We start from the raw sequence: 15,033 nt of genomic DNA, 5'->3' as shown, positions 1-15,033 counted from the left end.
TTACACGAACTACGCGGACGACACACAAGTACTTCTACCTCTCTCAGGATCATACCACGAAGACGCCAAGGCACTCCACACGATCTACTCCATCATCCAGGCTTGGATGGCAGTTAATGGCCTCTGCCTTAATGGGGACAAGACTGGGATTATGATACTAGGTCAACAGAGCACCCTAGACAAACTGTACAAACTGTACGCCAACTTCTCCATCATCCCTATATCCACAGCTGTCAAGACACTAGGAGTATACCTAGACTCCTCACTATCAAATGACCAGACAAGTCAGCGCAATCACTTCCTCATCTGCGCATACTACCAAACTTATAAATGCCATCAAGCCATACCTCTCAAAACCTAACTGCCTTTCAATAGCCAGAGCAACCATTGGAGCCAAACTCGACTATTGCAATGCCATCCTAGCAGGCACATCGGCAAAAAACCTTAACAGACTACAAGTCACACAGAACAATGCTCTCCGGGCCGCTCTTAGCATCCCAAGAAGAGAGCATATCTCCCAGGCCAGACACTCGGCCCAATTGCTCCCGGTCACACTCAAAATCCTCACCCTCACACACAAATGCCTCTTTCCACCCCATCCTACCTATCAGAGACCATCTCCAAACCCTCCTCCTCACGTCCCACTAGGATGCAATACACCAACTTGCTCCATATCTCATGCTTCAAAAAAGCCAAGGCTGGTGGCCTAAGCTTCCCCTACATTGCTGCCAAGTCCTGGAATGCTCTACCTGCAGACATTAGAGCATCACTCCCGATTTTTTCATAGGAAACTTAAGACCTCCTTCCTTGCACAATAATATGTGACACTTGCTAACCTATGTAAATATACTGCACTGTAAATTTGTACAAATGTCATACCTGCTCCTGTAAATTATGTATTACTTGTGTATATGCAACTAAGATATGTCTGTAACAAGCACCACAATGCCCCAGGGCTGACGTGCGCTCTACAAATCCAAATAAATAAATTATGATGATCATGATGCAATCTTTTTTGAGAGCTCAGTATGTCTGTGTATGCTCAGATCCAAACGCCTCCTTTTGCATGCTCTCCTCGGAAACCTTATCTGATCAGTCAAGAGCAGATCCGGGTTCACAGTATCCTGACTGTACTTTTGGAGGCTAGGATTGTTAGTCTTTGTACTGTTGGCACTTGTCTCAGTTAATTGAGTATCAATAGCTCCAGCTTTCAAAATCTTCTCTTTAAGGATCGTCAGGTCTCGCAGAAGTTGATTTGCAACGGCCAGCAAGCTTTTCGATTTGTGGAGTTTCTCGAATCCTCCATAAGAAATGGATCTATATTGTCAGATGGAGGTTTATGACAGTTTGACATTGTTATATCAAAGTTTACTTCAACTTCTTTTGGAGATAAATGTGGACAATTATACGTGGGGACAACATCTTGGTTACCAATTAGTGCCCGTCCAGTAATACTTATATCCATAGACTCGTAGATCGACGCCACATCAGCTCCACCCTCAGAACCCCTGTAGTGGGCTCCAAGAAAGGGCAGGTGGAGCCCCGAGCCAGCGAGGGGCACTCGGCTCCGGAGCACAACCTCGCTCCAAATACTGTGCTTGCGTCACACTCGAGCATCAGAGCACCCACTTCATTGCTCCGATCACTACGACACTCCTAGGAAGCTCCACCTGTGAGCGTGCAGGGAAGGCGTCATCCCGCGAAACCGAATGAACAGCGTAAACGCAGCCCGAATCAAATTGGAGTCCAGCAGCCACATCCACGGCAGCGTTCAAGGCAGGAACCCCAATCAAATCGAGAGTCACCGGCGCCATCGGGTGAGTGTCCAAAATATTTGGTAATGAACCGTGGCTGAGAGTAACATGAGATGATCTCCCACTTTGTTTAAGCGAGTGAGCGTGTCTCGTTTCACACGGGTCGTAAGCATTCCCTTGCTCATTAGCCGAATTACATTGTCTATGGTGAAAACGAGTCTGCGGATAGGAGAATGCTACCAATGACACAGGAACTTTCTTCGGCAGGCTAGCACAAGGGGAAGGTGTCGTCAACTCTCCCTGAAAGCAGAGGGGGAGGCATTAAAGGGCTGGGGGTGGTCGCAAAAGGATTCATTGTTCTTACCTTAAGTTGCACTCACCTCACGAACACCACAAACACTCTGCTGCATTCTTCCTGTTTCAGAATGCACACAGCTGTGTAAATATCAAAATTTGAATACAAAACTCTAGTGTGTGTGTGTATATATAATAAATAAAATCTCACTCTCTCTCGATGGTAACAATATTGTCTCATCCTACATCTATTTTGAAAATGTATCGATATATCTCAAACTCGATGCATCACCCAGCCCCAAGTGACACTACTAATGGATTTGCTCGATGATTGACTGACTGTGTACACTGTGCATGCAATCCTGTGCCTTGAGAATGGGTCTGCTTCTTAGGCTATCTGGCTTGGAAGCACAATATTCTCCCATTCATCTATTAGGGAGCAGATGTTCTTGCAAAGATTAAGTAGGCATGAGAGAATGACCAACGGGTTAACCTGTTGGATGATCGGTGGGTAGTGTGGGGTGCTAGAAGGACACAGACTACCTGTGAACATTTTGTACAATCTTATATTAAAGTAAAGGTTATAAGGCCTAACTTTCTCTATCGCTCTTGGTGGTCCCTGCCTATGTTACTAAGGTGCTCGTCAGTCATATGTGAATGTCCAAAGGTATAAGTCCACTCTCCAAAGCTAACATAACTTGCCCTACTGCCAATAAAACTAACTTGAGTCGGGAGAATTACTCCCTTCTCCTGGAAATACTTCAAGTATCGGTCTTTAGGATTCTTGATTAATAAACGATCCTCAAATGGTCTCTTGTGATTTCTTGGATCAGTCTGTTTAACTCTTCAAAAAGATTAAGGCCCTTTCCCTCCTAGTTGGAAATCCCTTTTGGGGATCCTTGTTTCCAGCATATTCTTGGGAAACACTATTCTTTGGATAGGCTTTCCCTCCTGGGATTTTATAGTTCCACTTGTTCTGATCTACTTGCTTTGGTATTTGATTCAGTTAATAGTTTCTTTGAACTCTGTCTCATAATGTTCTCTCTTTTCTATGTGTTACTTGAACAGGATGTCAAGTTTCCTTCCCCTTTTCCCAGGGTATTGTTATCCACTGTTCCTTTCTCTCAATATTCAACTCTCGAGTAATCCTCTTTTACCACAACATTTTATGTTCATCAGTTGGATTTAATTTTGCCTCATGATTCCGCTGAGAAGTGGTTTGCATGGTATAATGAGTCCATCTTGGCCTCCGGTTATTCCTTTTCTCCCCAATACCTTTGCTTGTGGAGGAGAACGTTTCTGTAAGCCCTGTACCTCAGGACCTTCCCTCAGGTTTCACAATGTCATGGGCTGCTTGCCCACCGCCCGCATACCCCAGTTTTTTTTTCTCCCTCTGATTTCCCTTTCTCCTCGCAGTGCCTGTGTTCCTAGTTCGACTGGACACCTTGCTGCAATGTACCCATAGTGGCATCGATGGTGGTTTGTGGACTGGCTGTCCACAACAGATCCTTTGTAGTCGAGTCCTTCCGCCTTGTCTTCCTGGCGACTCACCGTAGCTCTGGCATCCAGCTCTTCAGTATCGGGTGGGTTTGAAACTTGCAGGCTTTCTGGCTTATACCGCCTTCTCCAGGTGTTATGGCTCTCCCTCTCCCTGCATTCCTCTTACCCCATAGGTGTTATGCAGCGCAGGTCCTTCCCTTGCTTGTGAATGCACTCCCCTCTCCACAGGTTTTACGCTGCTTGAGGTCTTCCCTTGCCTAGGCATGCTCTCTTCTATCTCTACAGGTCTTGTTGAGTACAAGCTACTTAATATACTCGTCCCAGTGGATTGGATATTTGCATTTAAAAGGACATATTCTTTTTCCATCTGATAATGACGTCTATCAAGTGTTTCTTCATCCCAATCTTGGTGTTGAACAGTCTCCGATATTGTAGAGCATCTCATGTAGGCTATGGTGTGCACAGCTGTAGGGAGTTCCTCGCGGGAGTCCTTGCCCCGTAAGGGGAGTCTCTCCCGTTTTGGTCCCACTTGCCTTGACCTCGTAGGGAGGGTGATGCGGAGTGGGCTCTCCTCCCTGGCCTCACCAGGGGGCGGGGGAGGCTGGCTCCCCCCTTGGGAAGAAGGGATGAATTCCCTCGATTCATCACAGTAGATGTTTTAGTGCTGGGACACACAGAGGTGGAGCTTTCCTTGAGAGACCTATTTTCAGGAGATTTTCTTCATAGATTGTATTGAACACCAGTTAAGATGCGGGACCTTGTTTTGCAATATTTGGAGAAGTGTTCTGCTTTCAAGTGGGATTTTAGGGGGATAGTTTTGACAGAATAGAGAGGAACACAGTAAATGTTCCATAGAGAAGTCGGTACTATTAAAAACTGCCCTGGTAAAGGCAGTGGTTCAAGGAAGAAGCTATACAACGCATTGCTGGTAGTCAATAAACTGAGTTCAAAGTGTGGGAGACGCAGATAAAGCCCAGCTGGGAAATATAACTAGATGCCCTCCATGCATTTTTTGACTTCTCTGGTAGACTGTAATTTTTGGAAAGAATGGTGTGGCTGAAAAATGTCCATTTGTGCTGATGGCCAATTAGTACAAAATGAAATGTCAAAAATGTCTCTTAAGAATCACTGTACTGTAGTGTGTATCAGAAAACAAATTGTCATGTCAAATATTTCTTCACTCTCATAAGAGTGCAAACGTGAGGCTAAATCTTTTGTACTGTAACGGGAGAATCTGGGGACGGGTGGTCTTCATAAGAGAGCTTCTCAGAGAGGACAAAGGTGTGACCTTTATTACATCAGAACTACGTGGAATGTCCATATAGTTTTTGGGATGCACATCACTCCAAGAACTCCCCATGGAGGTGTTCATTAGTGGCGATTGTGAATGCTAGTCTCATCCTCATAATTCATAGTTACCGCTTTGAAACTGTTGAGTGCAATGCTATGATGAACCTTAAAGGCTGTGAATGTCCGAAGATGTCCTCCATCCTATTTGAAACCAATGACCTGTTTGGAATGGAGCTGTTTTTCTTTCTTCTTCTCATGAGGCAGAGCTTGATGTCCCACATCTTTATCATGTTTTTAGTTCCATGATGTGAAAGGGGACCTCTTCTCCTGCCCAGCCACAGACTCCCTGGCACACTGCATCAGTGAAGATGTCCGAATGGGAGCTGGCATTGCTGTCCTTTTCAAGAGGAAGTTTGGTGGTATTAAGGAATTGAAGAATCAGAGTGAGTAGTGGCCGGTTATTAAAATGTTACAGAAATTCATGCAGTATTACTGTACGGACAATACATCCTAAAAGCAGTTCAGAAACGCACTTGTTTGCAAAGCTTAAATATTTATCCTTCTCCGTGTTTAGATAAGAAGACTGGGGAGGTAGCGTTCTTGAAGGATGGCGACAGGTATATCTATTATCTGGTAAGGGCTGGTAAACTTTTATTTTTTTGTGTTCTTTCGTAATTTATTGAAAATGTATCCCTTGTTTCTAATACTTTGATCAATTGCCTTCCACGTCCACAATACATCCTGCTCCTTTAGCAGAGTTTCCATAAGGTCCTCCTCTGTTAGGCACTTCTGCCCTGCTTATCCAGAAATGATCACCTCCACTGTCTTCCTTTTCATCTTGTGCTACATGTCAGTGTGAAGCACATGTTATACATAATGCCTTAGTCTCCTTGGGGATATCTATTGCATTCCAACCATGTAATCCTGGCATGCCCAGTTTTCAGTGATCTTATAGGTGAATTATCAACAGTGATGGTTGTGTGAATCTGTACACAAAATAAATAGATTATTTTCCCTCAGAACCTCTTTATCATGATGTATAGATTCCCAAATACTTTCAAAATGTTGTTTAAGACCCCATCCCAGAAGTCCCATTGACTTTGGAACCCCTTTTCTTTCTCTAGATTACCAAGAAAAAGGCATCTGACAAACCAACTTATGAGAGTCTACACAAGAGCTTGGAAGCAATGCGATCTCACTGTCTGGCAAATGGAGTCAAATGTCTCTCCATGCCCAGGTATGTTGACGGTTTTGGATTTTCTGTCCTTTTTGAACACATGTTGCAGAGGTCCATCATTTCTCCATGCTTTCATGCTTGGATAGAATGGGCTGTGGGCTGTTACTGGCCATGTCTGCCTCCCCCCCACCGGGGTGTGAAAGCCAGTCGCACTGTAGGGGTTCGTCCGGGTTGCAAATGGCTTTCTATTTTTTCCTCTGTAGATTGAGTGCCGTAAGCGACTCTAATCTCTGAAGGGAAAACAAAAAAAGTCTCCAAGATGGCCGCCACTATTGGGAAAAGGGACTAAGACCCTTTTCCATTACTTTGGCTACCACCAGAGTGGCAGGTGCAGCGTACCAGAGCATAAAGCTCCAGTCCTGCAGGTAAGTGGGAAGGGGTTGGGATTGTTTTGGGGGGGATGGGGAGGATCCCATTTATTAATGGCGCCACCTGAGTAAGGGCTTCCTTGGGTGTCGACGAATGTATGTTCTCAGGTACTGTTCCAACCACCTGATTAGCCAATTTTCCTTCTGTGGGTGTGCAGCTCTATAGTACGCGGCAGGATCTTGTTACCACTGCTGTGGAACATTGTGTGTTATAACCTAGTACAGGAGAAAAGAGGCTGAGGTTGGGGAATTTGCCTTTCCGATCTAGGATTTTGTAGGTGAAGGTCCCTTCATACAGTGAAGTTGACAGGTTTGGTATGGTTTCTTTAAATATCGACTTGCTGGTAATATGGAAAGCCATGCTCCATTATAAATCTTGCCTACATGCAGGAATTTCTGATATTGTGGTGAAACCCGAGCAAGTTACGGGTGAGGAGTTGCTAACCTGAGTTTCTGGCTGTTTGCTGCTTTGTTGCGCCTTTCTCTGCAAGATGTGAACACTTACCCCACAGTTCTAGAGCTTCGTTGATACTGCGTGACTGCTGGATTCATCCATCTATCATAAGCACATTGTGGGAAGAAGAAAAGGAAAACAAGCAAACACCATGCTTCATGTCTGTGAGCGAAGCAAAACATCCCAACCAAAGACCTGTGCACAAATACGACGGAACCTCATGGGAGTGAGATCTGAAGCAGAACCCGAATCTGGTGATAAGCTGATGGAAAATGGGTCTATGGTGTTTCCGGAACTCATATCAACAAGTTCACAATTAAGTGGCCGCCCGACGACCATGAGCTGCTCAAGTGTTTTTGATTCTCACCAGGGGAGGTAACACCAACACCAAACCTAGATATTTCTAATAATGGCTGCACTAGTAAAGAAAGATGTGGGCTGTATGAACGACTGAAACTGGGTGACCAAATTCCTAATTTAAATTCACTCGGGTTTGCACACAGAGGGTGATTGTAGTGGTGCTTTTTCAAGCTTACAAAATGTGCAAAACATCGTTATGGTTGGCCTTAGTGATGGCACGGGCAAAATAAGTAAACCATATGATCAGTGTCAGCATATAACCATATGTCTTGATGATGCCCAGCCTGGGGGTTTGACTCAGGAGTTATCGGCCTCTCAGGTTCCAACTCTTCGCGTACTGGCGTGGTGTGCCACACAACGTTTAGGGCAGCCTCTCTCCATTTGGCAGTTTGTGCAAACAAACTTATCTGGTAATAGTGAAAACCATGTATCCACTAGTACTCAAAACTCATGTTGCACACAGCCCATTCAGTGCACTCAGTGGTCCTTTAGAGCCCCCGACAAGGTCACAATACCTTCTGTAACCTTAGATTTACACAGCGACTTGTTGGTCAATCTTGACTCATGTAGTGATACGGAAACCTCACTGCCAGGCCCATCAAAAGAATGGATAGCTGTGTCACATGATCAGAAGATGCATGAATCACAAGTTGTTGGCCCACAAGAAGGAGACATGCCAAAAGAGGTATTTTGTGCACTTTTACCTCACCTACATCTGGAATCTTTTAAGAGTGTTGGAGCTACAGGATGCGAAAATAGAACAGGAAGAAAGGTGTGAAAGACGCAATTCATTGGAAATTATAAATAAATTGCTATTTGACATTTCACATCTAAATAAAACACGGAAAGATAAAAACCTAAACAAAGTCACTGAATACATTAAAGACTCTGAGCCAAATGTCCATCTCGATAAGATTCTTAAACCCACCACGCCGAAAAATATATGGCAAAGTGGTCAGTACAAACGAAGAAGGCTTGATTTGAGATAATCACCTACCTTAAACTGTTATCAATTAAGAGCTCCAAAAAAACAACCACTGACAGTGGTGCAGAATGACATCATCACACCTAAACATAATCAAACCAAATCAAATAAGGAATCTACTGTGACAACCGATTCCTCATAAACGGATTCATCAATGATGCAACGTGCATATCCGAAAATTAGAAAAACTAAGTTTCAGAATCTGACCAATCTAGACGATTCCAAAGCTCTTAGTGAACAAATTGTAAAGGACTTGAAACCCATCTTGATATCCTCAATGGCTATTACCATCTCTCCTTTCATCAAACTTTATGAACAACTTAACGAGAACATCAAAGATTTAACGACTTTGATTGCCCTAATAAACTCGAAAGTCTTGAATTTATCTGTTTAAGTACACTTACCATGATATGAACAAAAGGATTGAGGTGTCGTGGAGAAATTCTCCCGGGGTCGGCTGGGCCGTCCGCGGACCTCCGGGCAGGGAGGCCCCAACTCCTCCCGTATATCCCAAAAAATGAGTATGAGACACACGCAAGAAGCAAGATGATTCTGCTGTTTATTAAACAAAACGGCAGGGATGGGTCAAGGATCGTACGCGTCCGTCCTTACTCTCTCTCCCTCGAAGGGCTCGCAGGCCCTTTTTACCTTAGTATGACGCGCTACTTGCGTCCCTTGGGAAAGTTTAGCAAAAAACCTATCGCCACTCTGGATTGGCTCCTCGAGTGGTAGGGTTAGTATAGCATACGTATAGAGAGCGTTGTTAGTGGTTGAGGGTTAGTCAGGTGGTATATTTGGGTTGTCCCTTCAAATTGATACATGAAAATTGTTACATGAGGATCCCTGAGGATTGGTCAATGTTAATGGCGTCAGTGATAAGAGCCCCATGTTCTGATTGGTTCACACACGAGCCCCCCAGTCTGGGACCATCGTCGTTCCCAGCGCGTGGTGCACCTGTCATTTGCAACAATGTTTCACTATGGGTATGTGCAGACAATGTGAAGATTTTTTCATATGCTGGATGGCCGACTACTCCCACCTCCGCAGATGTCCATTGAATCATTTAATTCTATCTGCCTGTGTCTTGAAGCGGGGGATCCAGGCGCCTCCATCCTCCTGGGCCTGGCACCCTGTCAGGTTCGGCTCGGTCACGTGAGGTGGGACCGTGGTCGAGGCAGAATTCTGCACAATTAATATTGTTTTTTCCACTGTGTGTCTGGTTTAATTTGCAGGTGTGACCTTGGCGTCGGCTTGCGGCATACGAGTTTGCAACATTGTGCCCTTGACTGTCTGCTATCGCCAGGCTCATTCTGCAGGGTCAGCAACTGTACTCTTGCTCATTCAATGTTCATGGAAGCTCTCGCTTGCGGCCTACTTGGGCCTGGTGTAGAGGTGGAGCCGTTTGGTACACAGGCGCTTTAGGTTATGGTATCATGTTGCTTTTATCCCCAGTATCGTGTTTACGTTATATTTCTCATTATGGCGCATGGGTTTAGGAGAAGCGTGAGCAAGCTTTTTAGATAAGTTCATTGTGCGTCTTGCGTTTCTGCGTTTTTTTAAAAAAGCCTATGTGACAAATAATAAAGATGCGCGTCAGTGGGTGTGTCCGTCAACTACGTCATAGCACTGAATATGTTCTTCGTGTGGATTGGTGTGGGAGTGTCCAGTGTGTATGTTGCACGGATGTGCTGACCGTTGGCTAGGTCGTCATGGCATCTCTAACGACGTGTTGATTTTAGCGTTGGGTGGTTCAGTCGAGTCCATCCATGTCGCAGGTGTCGGCATGGGCAGGGCAGGCTGGTGGGCAGATCCGTATGTTCCTGTACCAGGGTATTTGGTCGTCTGGTAGATGGGCAAACTCCTCTCGTGGCGGGTGCCTGGGCCGTGATCCTCTAGGCCAGGGGTGTGAGGGGATTGGTGGGAGCCTTGTGTTCCATTCTCCCACTTCAGTCCCCCCTCTGGTCGACTTGTCGACCACAAACATATCCTTTTCCTTATCTCCTCTCACTCTCCATATTTTAGTTACTCCTCCCAAATGTCCATAGTGGTTGACATGGTCCTCAAATGACCAATACATGTATACACAGGTTCCTCCAGGTGTGCAGTATACCCATTTCCCTATGTAGCTCCTTGGGTTTCTTGGGTTTTCGAGTTTCACAGATGGTGGGTCCAGGTGGTTGGCGATGATCTGGTTGCGCAATTTCTCTCTCTTTTATTATTGTGCCTGTGTGTTGGCCGTCGTCTGCTGGCATCAAGGGGTGCATACCAACCATTTCAATCATTTCGTCTGTGGTGCGTGCCTTCCGGGCCTTCCAAAATCTTATTATGATCAGTGCAGCTCCAGCCAAAATAGTACATCCCACTATAATCTTCAGTCCGTCTGACAGCCACAATGGCATCCATGACCATAATAGCGAAAACCAGCTGTCATCTTTTTTCACACCTTTACTTTCATCCATCATTTTTGAGTGCATCTGGTCCAATTGTGATACTGCTTCTGTCAGTGTACCATTGTCAGCATCGTTAGCAGGAATGAACGTGCAGCATGATTGTCCTATCTTTGCGCAAACTCCTCCTTCCATTGCTATGAGGAGGTCCAGTACATATCTGTTCTGTAGTGCTACCATCCTCACTGCTTTTATTGCGTTAAATCCATTTACTGTGGAATTAATTGTCATCATTAATTCCCATCGAGTTATCTGGAGCCATTTTGCGTTTGCGTAAGCCTGTAGTCCCGGATGTATTATTGAGGAGAAAAACATTGCTGCTCTGCTGAATAGTCTGTGTTCTGGTGGGATTGAAGTGAGTGCTGTTTCCGACCTTCCCCATAGGTAATTTCCTGTCAGAGGTTCTCCTTGTCTTTTCTTTCTATTCAGGACAGTGTCGTCGCCGTTGTTTTGGTTCTCTGGCCCCTTCTGGGGTTGTACGGATCTCTTCCTCTTGTTTCCTTCATCCATTTTAGGGAGGCTCGCCACGTTAACATGTTTCTGGGGCACCACTAGTGATGGTACATTAACATGTACCATCGTGCATATACCATTCCACAGAGGGGGCAGTGTGTGGTATGCCTTGTCTCCGCAGGCCCAGTAATAGTCCATTAATACTGCTGTTCCCGCTCCCCCCTCAGGTAACTCCGTCACGCTTGCACAGTTGGTGTTGTATCCCACGTCCACTTCTCCTCTATGTTGGTAGCATACCTTAGGTGCAGGCAGCGGCAGTATTGTTATTGGGTCTTCATCCTTCTCTATCCATGTTAGCATGGGTACGTACTTGATCCAAGTCGTCCAACATCTGTATTTGTGTTCAGCAATAGTAGTAGTATCCTCTCTCGTTACCATGTTGCTGCCAACCACTCCTATGTCCCATTTTGTTATCCAGATACACCTTCCCTGTTATTGTTATCAGCGGTCTTTCCCAACATCCTTGTTTACCAGGAACTTCAGTGGCGTACCAATCACATGGTAGGTATTGTAGTGTTACTTCCTTTGTTTCTCCTTTTTCAGGGCCACTTGTTATGTATCTGAACGCTTCGGCATGCAAACTGGTCTTGTGGTAACTCAAATAACTCTTGAGGAAGTTGTTTTCGTATGGATATGTGTCTCGCGTTTTCCATACCAGGTGCACCGTGTTCCCTTGAAATCTCCCTTTCGTTTGGAACAGTGCCAAGTATATTATACATTGTGCTGTCTTTATCTATTTCTGTGGCAACCAAAGTTCCAGAAGCGCTCATGGCGTATGGGATCAACGAGCAGACGTAGCAGCTGTCTTCCGTTGTCTGCTTACCTATTTTAGTCATGTGTTTGTACCACATGTTGTTCGAGACGTGTGCTGAATCTTGTATGTAGTTGTCAATACATTTATTATCTGAGTATGTGCTGCGTTTAACTCTATTTCCATTGTGTGGAATTTTACTAGTACCACCTGACGTAACACCTGTTGCAGCCGGGGGTGGGGGTATATTAGGTTTGGGTACAGCCAAAATATTGATAGCATAACTGTTCTGCCATACTGAGGCAGCCAAGAACCCGGTGATCATAAAAATTCCTATCATCTTTATTACAGAGGCTAATCTCACCGGCATTTTGCTCTTTCCTTGCTGCAGTCCGGCAGCTAATTCTTGCGACGTTAAAGTTGCCCGCCTGAAAATACTCAATATGCTTGTTATTAGTGTTAGTTGTTGGTTTCAAGCTCTCCCTATCAAGTAGTCGTTCAGTGCCCAGGCGAAGAGCTGTTCCCACGCTAATCTAAGCGATCTATCTCTTAGGACAGGCAAGTATGGGTGGAGGTGGGGCATTGATTGTTCTATGGCCAGGAGAAATGCTGTGTAGTAGACACGTACCCTCCTTCTTTTCAGGTACTTTGGCCTTTTTATGTGATAGACAAATTGGTGTGATCAGGGAAGTTATCGTCTGAGGGTAGCATCTACTCCTGGGCAGTGAACTTCGTTAGTTATCTTTCTTCTTAGCAGTACAATAATATGCGATACCTGCATGTGCGAAAAAGAAAAAAGGAGAACATTCAAGTGTTTACATGTGTAGATGTGCAAGATAGTGTCCTTCAGTCCAGTGGTTACTGCGGTAGGTAGGACGTCGATAGGCAGAGGGTTTAGAGCTCAACTGGTGGAGGTCTCTTTACTCTTTGATCGTGTGACCATCGGGTGGGCGGTATGGGAATTGCCCTTCTCTATTTCAGTAGTTGTCTCTTGGGAGTGGTATGGTAGGGGGACACTTGGGTCATTGGCTGTGGTAAAAGTCTCTTCTTCCGTTGGAAATGCCGTTGCAGTTCTCCCAATGGCCCTGCTGGTGACGCTAGGGCGGGTCTGGAGTTTGCAGATCTTTACGTCGTGTAGGTGGTTCCAAGCGCGTTTGTCCTGTAGCTTTACTGCTCTCGTTGATACTTCCTCTACCAGGTGGGGGCCAGTGAAACGGGGGCTGTTCCACTTTCTGTTGAAATTGCGCAGTAGTACGTGGTCCCCTTTAGCAATTTTGCACAGTTTTTCTTTTTCCAATTCTTGTCTGCGTCTTCTTGTTGCTCACTCTTAGACCCGCCCCGCGTGCGCTCGAGCTGTTGAGACACAAACACTACACTAGTAATCAAAGAAGACACATATTGGTACATTTCCTCACCGAGAACAGTTGCAGTGCTTTGATGATCAGTGAATGCTCTCGATGTTGGCGTTGGAGGAAGGCGCATTTGACGTCCGGTCACCACCTCGTGAGGGGTGAGGTGGTGGTCGGAGCCTGGCCTATTCCTCAACTCAAATAGGGCTAGTGGAAGGCAATACAACCAACTCTTCTTTGTTGATTGCTGTATTTTTGCAATTGCCTCTTTTAGTAGGCCATTCAGGCGTTCGCATAAACCGTTGGCCTGCGGGTGATATGCACATGCAAATTTATGTTTGATGTTCAGTAAGGATGTGATGTGCTGGAACATTTCATTGACGAAATGCGGGCCATTTTCTGACCGCAGTACCTCGCAGACTCCCCACCTGGGGAAGACCTCCCTCACTAGAAATTTAGCTGCTCTGAATGCATCTGGCTGTGAACAGTGTCCTGCTTCAATCCACCTGGAGAATGGGCATACTACTACAATCATATATCTATTTCCTTGACATACGTTGATCATATCAACATAGTCAATATGGATGTGTAGGAAGGGTCCCTCTGGCAGGGGTATAGCACCTCTTATCACCTTATACATGTGACCAGCCGTAAACTGTTGACATGTGAGGCAATTGCCGATAAAATTTGTCACATGGGAATTTAACTCGGGGCAGAACCAATCTTCCCTAATGCGTGCTGCAATGACCTCCTTGCCTGTATGGGCTGGGTGGTGTAATTGGCTCAGGGCGGTGTTCAATAGTGCCAATGGCATTACCATCTTTCCAGTGTTACCCTGGCGCCATAGTGCGTCAGTTGGTGACATTGTACATCCTCTTTTTACCCATATTTCTTTTTCTGCCATTGGTGCAGCTGCTTATAACTCCATTATCTGTGTGGCCGGGAGATGGGTGTACCCTTCTCTTATCAACATCTCTTTAGCTATCCCCCTCCCTCTCTCCGACTCTGGGGGGTTCCATATCTCACCAAAATATGCAGCATACTTTGCATGTGCGTCTGCTGCTGCATTTCCTTTTGAGATATGATCTTCTCCATTAGTGTGTGCGGTGCATTTGACCAAGGCTAATTCTTGGGGGTCATTTATTACTTCAATTAGTTCAGCCAACAAGAGAGCATGTTGCACTGGAGTGCCGTCAGCTCTCCTAAACCCTCTTCTCCTCCATTTGGACAACCCTGAGTGGACAGTAGACGTGACATATGCGCTGTCAGAATATATGGTCACTCGTTTGTCAAAGCTTTCCTTCAACGCCAAGATCAGTGCAACTAATTCAGCTGCTTGAGCGGAGTAATGCTGTGGTAATTGTACACATTTCATCGCCACACACACCGGTACCTCCGTCATTTTCACCACTGCTGCCCCCTTTCTCCTTATCCTATCACTTTGGTCAATTGTTGATGACCCACCAATGAACAAGAGCTCGCCTCCCTCTAGTGCGTTCTCTTCAACCTTTCTAGTGCATGCGTACATTTCGGTAGTCTGCGTACAATCGTGTGCATAGTCTCCTTCCTCAATTACTTCTGCTATGAACCTTGCAGGGTTAACCGTGCTGCATCTAACAATTGATAGTTCTGGCCTAGATAAGATGATCTCATAACCTGACGCCCTCTGTGTGGTTAGTGTGGACTTAGGTTTGTTCAATATTTCAAATAGTGCATGTTCCACAAATAGTG

General features: G+C 45.4%; 1 protein-coding gene across 3 annotated transcripts in view; it reads left to right on the top strand.

Moving 5' to 3' along the window:
• The window catches only part of OARD1 (O-acyl-ADP-ribose deacylase 1), a 147,938-nt gene that overhangs the window by 103,662 nt on the left and 29,243 nt on the right, over nt 1-15,033 (top strand). For all 3 annotated transcript variants that reach the window (XM_069633528.1, XM_069633529.1, XM_069633530.1), the window contains 3 exons: nt 5,137-5,281; nt 5,413-5,471; nt 5,963-6,075. In XM_069633528.1, coding sequence (XP_069489629.1) covers nt 5,137-5,281; nt 5,413-5,471; nt 5,963-6,075 — 317 coding nt within the window. The remainder of the gene's footprint in view (nt 1-5,136; nt 5,282-5,412; nt 5,472-5,962; nt 6,076-15,033) is intronic.

Source organism: Ambystoma mexicanum, chromosome 13 (genome assembly GCF_040938575.1).
Source record: "Ambystoma mexicanum isolate Mex_15411 chromosome 13, UKY_AmexF1_1, whole genome shotgun sequence".
Taxonomy (NCBI): domain Eukaryota; kingdom Metazoa; phylum Chordata; class Amphibia; order Caudata; family Ambystomatidae; genus Ambystoma; species Ambystoma mexicanum.
Note: the sequence above shows the minus strand (reverse complement) of the source record. Positions and strands in the feature narration are given on the sequence as shown.